The sequence below is a fragment of the Galeopterus variegatus genome, unplaced genomic scaffold (genome assembly GCF_000696425.1).
Source record: "Galeopterus variegatus unplaced genomic scaffold, G_variegatus-3.0.2 Scaffold7678, whole genome shotgun sequence".
Classification (NCBI taxonomy): Eukaryota; Metazoa; Chordata; class Mammalia; order Dermoptera; family Cynocephalidae; genus Galeopterus; species Galeopterus variegatus.
Window position 1 is genome coordinate 34351 of NW_007733789.1, and position 15763 is coordinate 50113.

At 47.7% G+C, this 15763-nt stretch overlaps 1 gene segment (V, D, J or C); it reads left to right on the top strand.

Moving 5' to 3' along the window:
* Nucleotides 1–1061: 1061 nt before the first annotated feature.
* On the top strand, nt 1062–15123 carry LOC103607740. The segment is given in 2 exon segments: nt 1062–1065; nt 14741–15123. Coding segments are annotated over 2 exon segments (387 nt in total).
* The last annotated feature ends 640 nt before the right edge of the window (nt 15124–15763 follow it).

Sequence of the window (15763 nt, forward strand, 5' to 3'; positions counted from 1 at the left end):
CTAATGCCCTAAGACATGGCTGCCACATTTGGACTGTGACATCTAGCTGTTTTGATAGGTATGCCACTACCCGATAGGCCAGTCATGCAGGCTGGACCAGGAGGCTGGTAGCCAAGCCAGAACGCTCAATCATAAATGGATGAAAGGGTTTTGAAGGATCTGGGAGAGCCAGAGTGGGTCCTGCAGTGAGACAATCGCATAGCCTAGAGAAAAGGTGTTTAACAGCGCTGGGGTCAGTTAATGGTCCCAGCAGGGTGTCTTAAGCTGTCTTCTATAAGGGTCACGCTAGGAGAGCGAAGTTGGGGATCCACTTTCGGAAGAAACCCACAAGGTGCAGAAAGGAGAGGATGTCGTTGGAACTCTGGGAAGGCTGAAGATCCCAGAGGAGGCGGATATGGTCCCCTGTAAGAGACTTAAAAGTGGGGGTTAGGGATATGCCTAGGTAAGGAACTGTGGGGGCTCTGGTGGACTTTTTTACGGGGGGTATGGGGGTGTTGCAGGGGGAACTAATGGGTATAAGGAGTCCCTGCTGACGGAGCCAATATATGATGGGTTTGAGTCCTTGTTGGTGGGTTTCTGAAATAGGGGATTGAGGACAGGAAGGAAAGGTGGTTTGATCTTTTAATTATATAGTGCTGGGGAATGGGGAGAAGCTACTATTGGCTTAGGGGTATCCCAAACCTGGGGATCAACCGACAATGGGAAGTGGGGCGGTTGGGAAAGGACGGGTGAAACTAGGGCCAAAATAAGGTGGGTGGAAACAGTGGGTGAGGGGGAAAGATGAATGGTGGCCTGGAGCTTGTGAAGGATATCCCGGCTGAGGAGGGGTACGAGGCAGGAGGGGATTATTAGGAAAGAATGAGAGAAGGGAAACCTACCCAGGCTACAAGAAAGGGGTGCAGTGGTCCATGGATTAGATGAGGTGCCACCAATTCCCATGAATGCCACTGGGGGGGGAAGCTGGTGCCCGAGTGGGAAGGCAGAACAAACTAGGTAGCCCCCATGTCCGACAGAAAGGAAATGGACTTACCCGCTACGTGGATCATGACCCTGGACTCGGCATGGGTGAGAGGGGTTCCTGAGTCTGGGCCCCGTCAGTCATCATCCAGGCCAAGGAGCTGGAAGGCAGGACTTACCAGCTAGGAGTTTCCTCTGCATGGAACCACCAGGGACCCTCTGATCTGGGGGCAGTCAGATCTCCAGTGGCCCATCTTCTGGCATTGAGGACAAAAGCACATTGGTTCCTTTCAATTTGGACATTGGCGGGCCCAGTGTCCATCAGTGCCCCACTTGCAGCAGGCCCCCAGAGTGGGTGGTGCACTGGGTGACACCTTTCCATTGGGTCCCAGAGCCAGCCAGCCGCAGGGCTGCTACCAAGACTTGGGTTTGGAGTTGGACCTTCTGCTGGACCCAGGCTTGTCTTTTAAGTTCGGCCATTTCCTCCTGGGCATGAAAACTTTAAATGCCATTCTCACCAGGTTGGGAATGGGAGTTTGAGGGCCTTATTGGCAGAGGACCCCCACCCAGTGAAATCAGTTAGCCAATTAAAAATGTTATCTACCAAAAAAGTGTTGGGCGTCTCTGGCAGCCACACGGGACCCCAACAGGTTTTTCTTTTCCCTTGAGGGTTGGGGCCAAAGGGATTGCTCTTTTCTCTATCCACCCCCCCCCCGGATGGGGGGCAAAAAGAGATTCCAAGGGATGGGTGAGCATGCTTCTGCTCTCCCAGATAGGGAAAAATACATACACACACAGTGTGGGTTCTATCAAGCAGTTCCGTTTATTGTAACACAAACAATCATTTATATGCTTAGCAGGTGGGGACTTCCAAGCTTAGGCCAATCCTTGAAAAGCTCAAATGTGCACGTGCCTTGCCTCTCTATGCTGAGTCCTCCCCCTTAATTTCCCTTGGGCACCACCTTTTATCCGTTTAGGCCATCTGTTGTTTTTGCTTAGAAAAAGGACACGGTCCCATAAAAAAGGAGGGGAGAATAGGGGTGAAGACTTAAGTAGCCTCAGGTGACCAAGATGGGACCAATTAGGAGAATTCCAGGAATCCAGGGGATAAAAGGTGGCAGGGATTTCTGGGGTCAAAGATGGGAATTCCAGGAGTTTGGCCAGGAGAATGTTTTTTTTTTTTTTTTTAAAGATGACCGGTAAGGGGATCTCAACCCTTGACTTGGTGTTGTCAGCACCACGCTCAGCCAGTGAGCAAACCAGCCATCCCTATAAAGGATCCGAACCCGTGGCCTTGGTGTTATCAGCACCGCACTCTACCGAGTGAGCCACAGGCCGGCCCTGGCCAGGAGAATGTTAAAGGCTCAAAAACAAACTACAAATCAGGGGACGGGAGATCGAGTGGCTCAAGAGGTAAAACAAAGTAACAGCTATAATTGACCAAAATGGCGGGTCCTGCGGGACATTGAAAGGAAGGGGACCTCCAGGAACATGGGGGAGGGGAGGAGAGGCAAAACAGAGGATTAGAGCTCCAAGAGCTCAAGGGCAGTGGCCAGGACCCAGGAAGCCTCCGGTGACCAGGGCAGAGTCAAACACCAGGGCAGGACCAGGTAAGAAGAGAAATGTATGAACTTTGTGGAAGGAGAAAGTGAAAGAGTGAGCAGGGGGAGCTCCAGGAGCTCCAGAGAAAAGGACAAAATGAGCACCATTGAGTGAAGGTAAAACAGGCAAGGGAAAAACAACGTAAGATAAAACTGGGAACATAAGGAGGGAAGAGAGTGCTAATCCCAAAAGCATGTACATAGGGACTTCGGACCATCTGCCTTGGTGCCTGCAAAAGTTGTCCACATCTGTGAGGACCTGATAGTTAATTGTGCCCTCGAGAGGCCATTGAGACTGATTGTCCATTGGTTTTGGGGCCAGGCCAATGAAAAGTAATGAAAAAGGCAGCGCCTTCTCAAGTCTTGTGAGAGGCCCAGAGTTTTGAGATCGTCCAGCAGGTAACCCAAAGTCGTTTTAGGGTAAAATTTGGACTGGGAAGTTCCAATGATTCCTGTCTGGCAGGTCAGGGATTAAAACAGGTGTCCCTGTTTAGAATCCCGGGCTGCAGATGGAGGGAAGGTGGCTGTCCTGAGGAGTGGGACGTCTCCCGATCCTCAGGCACTGAACAGGAGTCACCTGGTGACTCTGTAGAGTAGTCGTCATGCAGCTACACCTTTTCAGGCAGGACCACCCAGATTGGGGCACAGAATTGGGGTAATTTACCCAGTGTCTCGACTTGTGGGGCTCAGATGAGGTCCTGGTAATGAGAGGATGGAGGCTTCCCACTGGAGCGGGGCCTCAGCATCCTCCCGGATTTCGGCACCAGATTTTAGGTTTGAATCTTGAAGGTTTTAGTCTCAAACAGGAGCAAAGAAAGCCAGGGGCCAGGCAGTAAATTTAGGGTAGGCTTTAATGGGGGCACTCCCGGGCAAGGTTCCATGGCCCCGCAAGGTATTGAGGCCGGGGAAGTCACACCCAGGGTGGATACAAGCCGGTATTTATAGGGGAGGGCTGTGGGTGAGATTTTTTCCCATATGGTAATAAATTGAGCAGGATTCAGTTTCCAGTTCCTGCCTTCCGGGGAGGGAGGGCAGAGAGGGAAGTGGTGTGGAGTATAACAAGATGGAGGTGAGGGGTGGAGTTAACAAGATTGAGGCTCCGTTGCTAATTTGCAGCCTGGCCATGAGGTAAAGAAGCAGAAAGTGGTGAACAATGCAAGGGTGAAGCAGATAAACTGGTTGCTAAAGACATTATCTTGGTGGTGAGGCAGCCAGATGCTAATAGTGGCGAAAATGAGAGGAAAGCCCTGCAGGCATTTCAGAAGTCTGGAAGGGTGACGCACCCATCACAGGCTATGAGGCTTAGAATGACTGAGTTGTCCCAGAGGACAGACCTGGGGTGCAGCTGGCCTTTGGATCCTGTCCCCTGCATACCAGCTGCTCTGGCTGGAGAGGCCCCGAGCGTGGTTCCTGCAGCAGCCCTGGAGTGGAGAGGCCAAAAACATCAGTGGCATCCACAAGGTGTTAAGTCTGCAGGCCAGCAGGATGCAAGAGAAGTGGAAGCATGGCAGCCTCCACCCAGATTCCAGAGTATGCATGGAAAAGCCTGGAGGCCCAGGAGAAGACCTGCCCCCAGGGCAGAGCCAAATCAGAGGACATCTACTAGAGCAATGCCAAACAGGAAAGTGAGGTCAGAGCGCAAACCAGGGAAATGCGTAGTAGAGCCAAGGCAGTGGGGCTTCCGCCAGGACCCCAGAACTGCAGAGCCACTGGTAATGTAAAACAGAGGCCTGGAAAAGCCACAGGCACCAGCACAGCCCACGGGACTGTGCCTGGTAGAGCTGTGGGAACAAGGCTACTGGATGCTTTGGGGGCCCAGATGCCCAATTGTGCCCAGGATGCAGGACTTGGAGTCAAAGAACATTATTTTTTAGCTTTAAGACATAATGTCTGCCCTGCTGGGTTTCGGACTTGTTTGGAGCATGTTTTTTTTTCTTCTTCTTCTTCTGGTCTTTCTCCCTTTTGGAATGGGAATGTATACCCAATGTCTGTTCCACTATTGTATCTTGGCAGTAGATAAATTTGGTTGTGCTTTTCAAGTTCACAGCAGGAAGGACTTTTGCTTTTGGTCTCAGATGAGACTTTGGACATTGGAATTTTAAGTTTGTGCTGGAGCAAGCTAAGACTTTTGGGACTGTTGGGATAGAAAGATTATAATTTGCATGTGAGCGTGACATGAGTTTTGCGGGCCCTGGGGTGGAATGACGGAGTTTGGATGAGTTGTCCCCTCCAAAACTGTTGTGGAAATTTGATCTCCAATGTGGCAGTGTGGGAAACTGATTGAGTCTTGGGGGTGGATCCCTCATGAATGGATTAATGCTCTCCCTGGGGGAGGGGGGATTAATGAGTGAGTTCTCGCTCTATTAGTTCCCATGAGAGCTCTTTGCTTAAAAAGACCCTGGCAACCTCTCTCTTGCCTCCTCTCGCCATGTGATCTGCTTGTACCAAGTGGCTGCCTGCTGTTTTTCCACCATAAGTAGAAGCAGCCTGAGGCCCATGCCAGATGCAGCTGTCCTAGAATTGTAAGCCAAAAAAACCTCTTTCCTTTATAAATTGCCAGTCTCAGGTATTTCTGTCATAGGAACACAAAACGGACTAAAGGAAAAAATATTTAGGGTCTCATTACTTTTAACAAAGTTGCCAGAACACACCATGGGAACAGGACAGTTGATTCAAAAAATTGTATTGGGAAAATTTGATATCCACATGCAAAAGCATTACATTGCATCCTCATACAAAAATCAACTCAAAAGGGAATAAAAATTAGAGTCCTTTTCTTTTTTCTTTTTTTCCCTCCCCACCCCTTTTGGTTATATATCAAATTTGGTGGCTGGATGGTACAAGGGTACTGATGGATTTTGGATATGACCGGTGCCATCTTACCCACTAAAGCACAAAATAGCCACCAGCCTATTACTTAAGAGAAACCTCATGTTTTCTTGAGAAATAGAAACTGGTCTACTTCTGCATGGGTGCAACTTTCCACCTGTTTGCATCCACCAGCCTTTTATCTCCCACTCCAGCACCAAATCCCTCCCTGATTACATCAGCCTTCCCTGCAGTTTATAAAAGCTCTCCCACCCCAGGCCTGGGGCTGCCCTCAATTTTGAGTGCAGCCTGGCAGATATTCTTCCTTTAATAAAGCTTCATTGATACCCAGAGTTTTGGCTCACTTTCCTTCCTTTTGGTGCCAAAACCCAGGAAGGGTCCTGGCTGGGACCTTCGGACAATCCCCTCCCTTGGGTGGATTGGCCCTCCCAGCCACCTTTCCTGGACCTGCTGAACCAGGTGCCTCTTGGACTCTCTCCTTTTGGTGTTTCAGGCTGACACATCCAACATTGGCCTCAATTCAGGGTGAGTCATTGGGTCTGTCCTACTTCTACGGATTCCCCTGACTACTTCCTATGACCACTGTCTCCTTCCTGAAGGCCAGTCACCTGGCTAAGGGAACCACTCTTGTGCCCCCCAGCTATTGGATGATGCTTCATTAGCCAGTTGGGAGCTTCGCTCTCAAAAGGAAGGTGTACACCAAAGAGGATGCTCCTTGATGTCACCCTTATTCTACTGGGACTGATCACACCCTTTGTCACCCTCTAAATGGGATCCTCATGATTCAGTCCTCCACATTCTACACCTCTGGGCTGTCTCCTGGATGATTTACAGTCTCTTGGTTTCCAGGGAGATTTTGTCATCACCCTCCTTCTAATAGGATTACTCATTTCCTTTCTCACCCTCTACCTGGGATCCTCAGGATGCAAACCTTCACGCTCTACACCCTTAGGCTGTCTCTTGGCCAATTTACAACCTCTTAGCTTCCAGGGAGACATTAAATGCAAACACCTTGTTTTCTACTGCAATCAGGGTTGGCCTAAATACAAACTAGACAATGAAACCCAGTGGTCAGAAGATATCACTCTCAATTTAGATCCACTTAGAGATTTAGACACCTTTGTCACTGAAACTGCAAAATTGTTGAGATTCCTTATGTTCAAGCCTTCTTCTATCTTCGATTGTGTCATTCTCTCTGTCAAAACTGTCCTATGTCCTAAATTCTCCTAGCTCATCCCTGACCTCCCCTTCTGGACTAGGATCAATCTTTTGATCCATCAGACCATTCTTTCCCCGACTACCTCCTTACGCTCCTGATCCTCCACCAGCCCCCCCACCTTTCCCTCTATTCCCCACACCTGGTCTTGAGATGCTCATCCTCAGCCACCCAACTGCTCCCCTTCTCCCCCTTCATCAGGTGACAACCCCACCTCAGCACCGGCTCCTTTATACCCCCTCGGTGAAGGGGCTGGGGTGAAGTGAATTGTCCAGGTCCATATCCACTCTTCTCTTTCTGATCTCTCCCAAATTGAAAAATGACTGGGATCTTTCCAGTCCAACCTTGACACACATCTTAAGGAATTCAGATATCTCACCCAGTCTTATGATCTCACCTGGCATGATATTTTTATGATTCTTATTACTACTTTTTCCCCTGAAGACAGGGAGAAGGTCTGGATAATGGCCCAACAACAGGCAGAGGAGGTACATGCTCAAAATAACAGATGCCCCATGGGAGCCATCGCTGTCTGTTGTATCAACCTGAGTGGGGACTACCAGGCCAGCCATGGAGATCAGGATCTCTGGGATAACATGACCACACACTTGATTTATGGCCTCCAAAATGCTACTTACAAGTCATTCAATTATGACAGGCTTAGAAAAGTCACATAGAGATCCACTGAAAATCCCAGCAAGTTCCTAACCCACCTCTCTGAGGCTTTACATAAATACACATGTATAGACCCAAACTCCCCTGCAGGCACGGCCCTCTTACACTCTCATTTTACTACCCAATCAGCCTCTAATATTCATGAAAACTAAAGAAACTTGAGGATGGTCCAAATATGACCCAATGAGACCACCTTGATGCAGCTTTCAAAGATTTTAACAATAGGGAGGAGGAGAAGAAAGATTATTACAAAAGAGGTCAGGCCAAATACCAGCTCCAGGCTAATGCCTTCGGGAGCTCACAGACTCCAAAGGCAGCTGCCCTTTGGGATAAGCCAACTGGGACCTGCTTCAAATGCCATCAACCAGGTTACTGGGCACAGGTGTGTTCTAACCCCAGGGCCCTTACTGGGCCCTATTCTCACTGCAAATAGCCAGGTCACTGGGGGGTTAACTGTTCCACTCACCGGACAGAGAGTGGCCCAGTCCCTAACCCACAACTTTAGCTCCATGGCCATCCCTACCAGAGCTTCACAACTTTGCCCAAGTGGAGGACTGATGATGCCCAGGACCCGAGGCCTGCACAAAGATCACATCACGTGAGCCCAGAGTAACTGTCCTCATAGCAGGTGAGCTGATCCGTTTTGTCACCAATACAGGGGCCAATTATTCTACCCTTCTCAATTATGCAGGACCAACAACCCCATCCCCTATCACAATAGTAGGGGTCATGGGATCAGAATACTGCCCATGGATATCTAAACACTTTTCCTTCACCCTACATCACATCCAATTCACACACAAATTTTTAATAATGCCTCAATGCCCAGCTCCCTTACTGGGATGCAACATCCTTTCCAAATTCAAAGCTACCCTTACCCTAAACACTCTAATTCTAGCTACAATATTCCTGTTACAGGCTGCCCCAGACCTGGACCCTGAGGCTTCCACGATCCCCTTCCCCTAGGAAAACGTTAATCCCTAGTATGGGAAACGTCTTCTCCCTCCATTGCTATGCATCATTCTCCTATCCTTGTTAATTTATGGAACCTCTCTTTGTTCCCTAATGTCCCGCAATACCACATCACTAACAAACACCTAATAGACTTAAAACCCATAATGCACAAACTCCTTTCTTCTCATCTCTTGTGGCTACCCACTAGCCTTTTACTATACCCATCTTTCCACTTATAAAGCCCAATGTCTCATACCAATTAGTTCAAGTCCTAAGGGCCAATAATGCTGCTATTTTCCCCATAACCCCAATTGTTTCTAACCCCTATACACTTCTATCCATAATCCCAACAACCCATTTCTTCTCTGTACTTGAGCTCAAAGATGATTTTCTTCCTATCCCCTTACACCTTTCCTCTCAAAACCTGTTTGCCTGCACTTACACTGATCCCGGTATGTCGTTCCCAACAACTCACCAGGTCAGTACTACTTCAGGGGTTTTGGGATAGCTCCCTCTTATTCAACCAGACCTTAGCTCAAGACTTATCTGAACTTCCCCCAACCTCTAGCACTTTAATACAATATGTGGATGACCTCCTCCTTTGTAGCCCCTCCTATGAGGATTCACAGGCCCACACTGTTGCTTTCCCTAATTTCCTGGCTTCCAGGTGATATTGAGTGTCCCCCAGCAAGGCCCTAATTTCTGCTCCTGCAGTTAACTATTTGGGAGTCCACCTCACTCCCGACACCAGAGAAATAATGGTGGATCACAAGAATCTAATTTCTGAACTCCTTAGTCCTACCACAAAGTGGGAAGTCTTTTCCTTCTTGGGGCTTGCACGTTATCTTCACGTATGGATTACTAACTTTGGCATGCTAGGGAAACCACTAATGATGTAGCCAAAGGGGATCCTGCCATTCCCTTAGATGCCATAAAGCACATTCATTCTCCCTTCCAGTGATTAAAAGCTGCTCTCCTCCCAGCCCCAGCTCTACCCCTCCCAAACCTATCTCATCCTTTTATCCTAAACATCACCAAAACCCAAGGATTGGTGTTCAGGGTTTTTGGGACAAGAGGCAGGAGAAATCTTCTCCCCTGTTGCATACCTTTCCAAACAATTGAACACCACTGCTCAAGGATGGGCTTCATGTTTATGGGCCTTGGCAGCAGCTGCCCTTTTGACACAAGAAAGCTATAAACTAACTTTTGGACAACAGTCATTTGTTCCTCCAATCATCTTCAAGACCTTCTCAGCCATAAGCACTTGCCAGTTCTCTCCCCTTCCCACCTACAACTTATCCACCTTACCTCTGTTGAAAATTCTCAGGTCTCCTTTAAAACTTGCCTTCCCTCAAATAAAGCCACTCTCATCCCCAAACGCTCACAACCCTTAGATCATAATTGCAGGTAGGCTTCAGACCTCTTTCTCAATCCCTTTCCACACATCTCCTTGCATCCCATTATGTGGCCCCAACATACATGTGTCATAGATGGGACTGCCACCTCCATGCCCGCTCCCCAGGTGGGTTATGCCATAGTAAATCTAACACAAGCTATTGAGGCTGCCCCCCTATCTCCAACATCACTTCCCAACAGGCAGAACTCATTGTCCTCACCAGCACTCTCACTCTAGCAAGTAACAAACAAGTCAATATAGACCCTGACTCTAAATATGCTCACCACATCCTACACTCCTGCACAGCCATATGGAAGGAGAGAGGATACAGGACCACTCAAAGAGGGCCCATAAAAAAATGGACACCTTATCAAGATACTTCTTTTTTTTTTTTTTTATTTGTCTTTTTTTCCGTGTCCGGCAACGGATTGCAACCCTCAGTGTTGCCCCCGTACCGGACCGGGGACCGGCAACGGGATCACAAGCCTCGGAGCTGCTCCCGTGCCTCGCTCAGCCAGTGAGCGGGAGCCGGACTGTATGTGGGAGCCCAGGGAAACAAACTGGCAGCTCTAACCACAAAAAAGACTGCTCAATCACCAGGCCCCCACTCCCCCTCTCCCACTCAGGTCCTTCTCATGGCCCCTATGCCCATAACTCAATACACACCCCAAGAAATACAACACCTCCAACATTTTGGAGCATAGAGGAAGGACAACTGGTATACTTCATCCGGTCACTATGTCCTCCCTACAACACAAGCTGAGCAACTCCTTTTAGATTTCCATAATTCCGATCATATAGGCTACGGTCACTACTATGCCTTCTTTCACTCTTATATTACTCTTCCCACATGGCCAAGTTACTAAAACAAATCACTCAAAACTGTCCTTTCTGTACTCATTGCTCCAATCAAGGTGGCCTCCATGTTCAGTCCCTTTCCATGACCCAGGCCAGAGGGTACATTCCTGGCCAGGATTGGCAAATTGACTTTTACTCACATGCCTCTCCACACAAGGACACACTATCATCGAACCTTAGTAGATACCTCTTCAGGTTGGGTTGAGGCTTTTCCCTTCACTTCAGATGATGCTACAGCAGTAATGCATGTCCTCACCTCTGAAATCATCCATCATTTTGGCCTACCCACCAGTATCCAGTCTGACAATGGCAAGACATTCATTTCCCAGATTATATGACTCACAGCACAAGCATCACATATCAAATGGGACTTACATATACCATATTGGCTTCAGTCATCAGTCAAAGTAGCAAAAGCCAATCACCTCATAAAAACACATCTCACCAAGCTGTATATGGAATTTCACCTCCCTTGGACCCAACTTCTCCCTCTAGCACTCACTAAATTACGAGCTGACCCCTGCAAACCCATTGGCCTCAGCCCCTTCAAAATCTTGTATGCCAGACCCTTCACCCTCACACCTCTCTCTTCCAGCTCATCACCTTTAGACCAGTATCTCCCTACTCTTTCACTCATTAGGGATCTTAGGGAACAGGCCAACCTTCTATTACCACAACCTTTCCCCACCACCTCCTCAGAATTTAAACTGAGCCCGTGACAGCAAGTGCATATTAAAACCCGAATCCCAAATCCCCTCTCACCATGTTTGGAAGGGCTTTATACAGCATTTCTCACCTCCCCCATGGCAGTAAAGTACTAAGAAAGGCCCCTTGGTATCAATTATCCTTGGTAAAACTAGCACCTGAGAATTTACCAAAATAATCTGTTAACATTAACTAGGGGGGGTCCCTCTGCTCAACCCCCAACCTGACATCTCCTCACACTTCATCTATTTTAGGACCCACAGATTGAAAATCTCCAGGACCTCCAGTCTTCCCCCAATCCCATGAGAGGGATGATCTTTTCCTGGTGATTATCCTCTCACTCCTGCAGGCCCGCTCCATGACCTTCACACAGGAGCTGCTCCAAGACTGGTCCCTATGTGCCACCTCCAGTGTTGAAGGCATCCTTGAGAGGGTAACTGAATTAGACTGGCAGGGTGCCCTCTGCGATTACACCCCAACAAGGTTACCCTCTACTCCTTTTTCCTACTATGCATCCTCTCAACCTCTCAGCCCCTGAACACTTGCCTTTTCTTTTCCTCTTGCTTATTTTCCTAACAGAGACATATGCCACAGCCTGGTCACAATGTATAACCAAGGTCTTGGTGGGTTGAAGGACTCTTTCCAACCTCCCGGGTCTGCTACCCAGAATCCTCAGGGGAACCATACAGGGCACATTCACATCCCTGACATACGTTCCCACAACATGATATGACCAGACAACTGCCACATCATGTTCTTATAGGGGTAAAAACTACTGGACAGCTCTTTCCAAAGTGGATTCTGCTGGAGTCCAGTGCCCACCCCCCCTCTGATAAAAACATTTCTGCTTCACCCAAACCACTCACCTAGACTATACTGATGGGGGAGGACTTCAGGACAACACACGTTGGACCCCCGACCATGATGGGACTTGCCCTTTTTGGGCCCTGCCTCTTACGGTGTTTCTCTAGTGTCTTACAGGCCTTCACCAACCAGAAGGTCACTGGAATCTTCATGGGAGGTGGATATCAGCCCCTCAGAATCACTGACCCTCCCCTGGAGGAATGCAGCCTCCCCACATGAAACCAATACCCTGCCACCTAATTGCTTTTCAGGCTGACATAAGAATTTTATTTTTTTCATATCTTTGCCCATCTTCAGCAGGAAGTAGCTTCAGAAGAATGAGACCTTTGCCCCTTTTCCCTTCTCCGTATAGTTAAAAGGTGGGAATGATGGATCTTAGACTTGACTGGTGCCATTTTACACACAATAAGCACAAAATAGCTGCCAGCCTTTCCTTACAAGAAAACTCTTGGTTTCTGAGAAATAGAAACTCTTCTACTTCCACATGGGTTCGCCATTCCACCTGATTGCATCCACCAGCCTTATCTTCCACTCCAGCACCAACCCCTTCCCTGATTATATCAGCCTTCCCCGCAGTCTATACAAGCTCTTCCACCCACAGGCCTGGTGCTGCCCTCCAATTTGAGTGCAGCCTGGCAGATTTTCTTCTCTTAATAAAGCTTGGCTGGTACCTGGTGTTTTGGCTCACTTTCTATCAGATACGATGATAACACCATAACTTTGGTGATATAAAACCATGCTCTGCCCAGCTAAGCTAACCAGGCAGCACCCTAAATTTGAATCCTGAAAATATGAAACTATTAGAATAAATCTGAGAGGAAAATATCTACAACATTGGTCTGGGAAATGCAGCAAGAGCCCTGGAGGGTGACAGTGAACTTGTTAAGAGGGGCACTGAGGACCCTGTGACCATAGGGCCCAGCTGCAGAGACAGGTGCAGAACAAGGCTTGGGGTGAGCAATTTTTGGGAAAGGTCTGAACTTTCCTTTTCTATGATCAAATCTGTACTTTTAGACCTGCTCCACATTCTCACTTTAAAGTGAAAATTTACCATAAACTCCAGACTCTCAGAGAACAGGTCATTTACTCTAGTGACTTCACTATTTCCTCATTTGGAATCTGCTGTTTTACATAGAAGCATAGTCTGTTTTTTTTTTTTTTTTCTTTTAGTGTTTGTTTGTTTGTTTTTGATGTGATTAGCAAGGATTATCTGCTGTGTGCCCTTGACTGCCATAAGGTAACAGTTTGTTCGAATATTTTAATACAATTACACAACCTGTAACTTATCCCAGCTTATTTTAAATAAAAGAAGTAATTAATGAAAAAAGAAACAGTATCGAATTGAGAAAAGAAGTGTTCCTAACAGGGTTGGACTAGAATCCCAAAGAGGGAAGCCATGAGTTACACAGTGTCATTCCCAGACACTAGAAATGGACCAGCACCACACAGTGGCACCATATGCTCAACTAATGTTCAGAATTTGCTGTGATCCAGTGACTCCCAGGTGCTGGGAATTACTCTTTTAACAGGGTTGTCTACAGTGGTCATCCTGGACATGACTCTCCACAGGACATTGGGTAAGGGGAGGCAGGGCACAGAGTGTCCATCTCACAGGTCTGCAGATACAGGAGGAGCTGCACTTGAGAAAACACCACCAAGGAGTTACCTGTGACATGAAGCAAGTGATGAGATCATGAACCTCAAGACTGAGTCTGATGTGACAGTCAAGGCTGACATTGTAAGTGTTGGGACAGGAGTGTGAGCAGAGGATTTCTAAATGGGATTGAGGAAAATGGAATCTCTAGAAATATCCTCAGTGATAGTTCTAGTCCCACATGGCTTTGTCACATAGTGGGTGGGGGGTCATCTTGTCTATGCATTTGCCTTAGTGACTTATCTCTCAGGAACAGGATGGGGTAGGGGACTTTCTTTCTCTCTCAATAAATACATGCATATATATGTACAAGGGAGTGTATAGGTTTATACACACACCCCACCCCACCCCCACACACCCAACAATGACACATACGCAGATCTGAGTCTCATAGGAAACTCTATCTCTTCTGGAGGGAGTTAACTAAAAGAGTCTAAACAATTCCGACTGTCTCACTTGAAGTCACACATAACAGGTTTTTGTGCAGAGAGACTGAGGCCACCAGCTGAGAGACAGCATCAAAGAAGAGACATGGTGAACGGGGCACATGAGGATCAAAGGGTCATGGACTTCTCCTTTAACCTAGAATCACTTTAATTCAAATCTTTCTTCATGTTCTGTGCCATCGAACCCTCCACCTTCCATCCCCACTTCTCTTCATATTTGTCTGGAAACAGTAAGACCAGGCAGTGATGCACAGAAGAGTCTCTGAGGTTCTGTCTCCCCTTCCTCTGAGCAGCACAAGGTAAAATGCTCTGCCCAGACAAGGACAGATAGAGACCGTCCCCTCTGCTCCCACACTTATATCCTCTGAGGCCTCCTCATGCAAAGCAGACCCCAGTGTCAGGCTGAAAGGCCAGCCCTGGCCTGAGCAGCCCCAGTCTCCTTCCACCAGGAGCCCTTCATCAGAGCATGGATGTCCTGGGGCTGCTCCCTGCTGTGAGTGCTTCGGGGACTTCAGGAAATGGAACCTGGGAATGTGGTGGTTTCAAGCGTGTTTGACTAACGGTGATGCTGCTTCTTGTCCCCAGGTGTCCTGTCCCAGGTGCAGCTGCAGGAGTCGGGTCCTGGCCTGGTGAAACCCTCACAGACCCTGTCTCTCACCTGCTCTGTCTCTGGATTCTCTTTAACCAGCTATGCTGTGAACTGGATCCGCCAGCCTCCAGGAAAGGGGCTGGAGTGGGTCGGTGCGATATGGAGTGATGGAAGCACAAAGTATAATACAAATCTTAAATCCCAAGTCACCATCACCAGGGACACCTCCAAGAGCCAAGCTTATTTAACATTGAGCAGCCTGATAGTCGGGGACACGGCTGTGTATTACTGTGCGAGAGACACAGTGAGGGGAAGTCACCGTGAGCCCAGACACAAACCTCTTCGCAGGAAGACAGGAGGGGACTTGGTGGTTGAGTGAACCCAGAACACACGACATAGAGAATTTCCACTGAGGAGCAGGTGCACAGGACACCCAGGGTTTCCTTTCAGTCCTTGGTGTTTCCTGTCTCTGTTCAGCAAAATTCATACTCAGGAACTCTTGTTCTTGTTTTTGCTTTTGTTTTTCTTTTCTTTAATTTGCTTTGTGTGTTCCCTTAAAATGTGGTTCCTCTTACCTTAAAATGATTAATGTAAAATAAAAATTAAATTTAATGGGCTTTTATTGTATGATGGTACAATATACATAACATCATATTCACTATTTTAACCATTTGATGCTGGTTAGTGGCACTTCATATTTTGACATGGTTTGTCAGCTGTCACCACTGTGTAGTTACAGAACAGTTTCCTCATCGGAATAGCAACCCCCACCCCCTACAAGCAGTCACAGCTCATCCCACCATCTCCAAGCCCCTGAAAACCACTAATGTGTTTTCTGTATCTATAGACATGCCTATTCTTGATATGTTGTATGAATGGGATTATGTAACATGTGGACTTTTGTGTCTGCTTCTTTTGTGTGGCATAATATGTTCACAGTTCATTCATTTTGTAGCATGTGTAAATAACTTCATTTTTGGTAGGTGAATAGTTTCCAAATGTATCAATTTGCCACATCT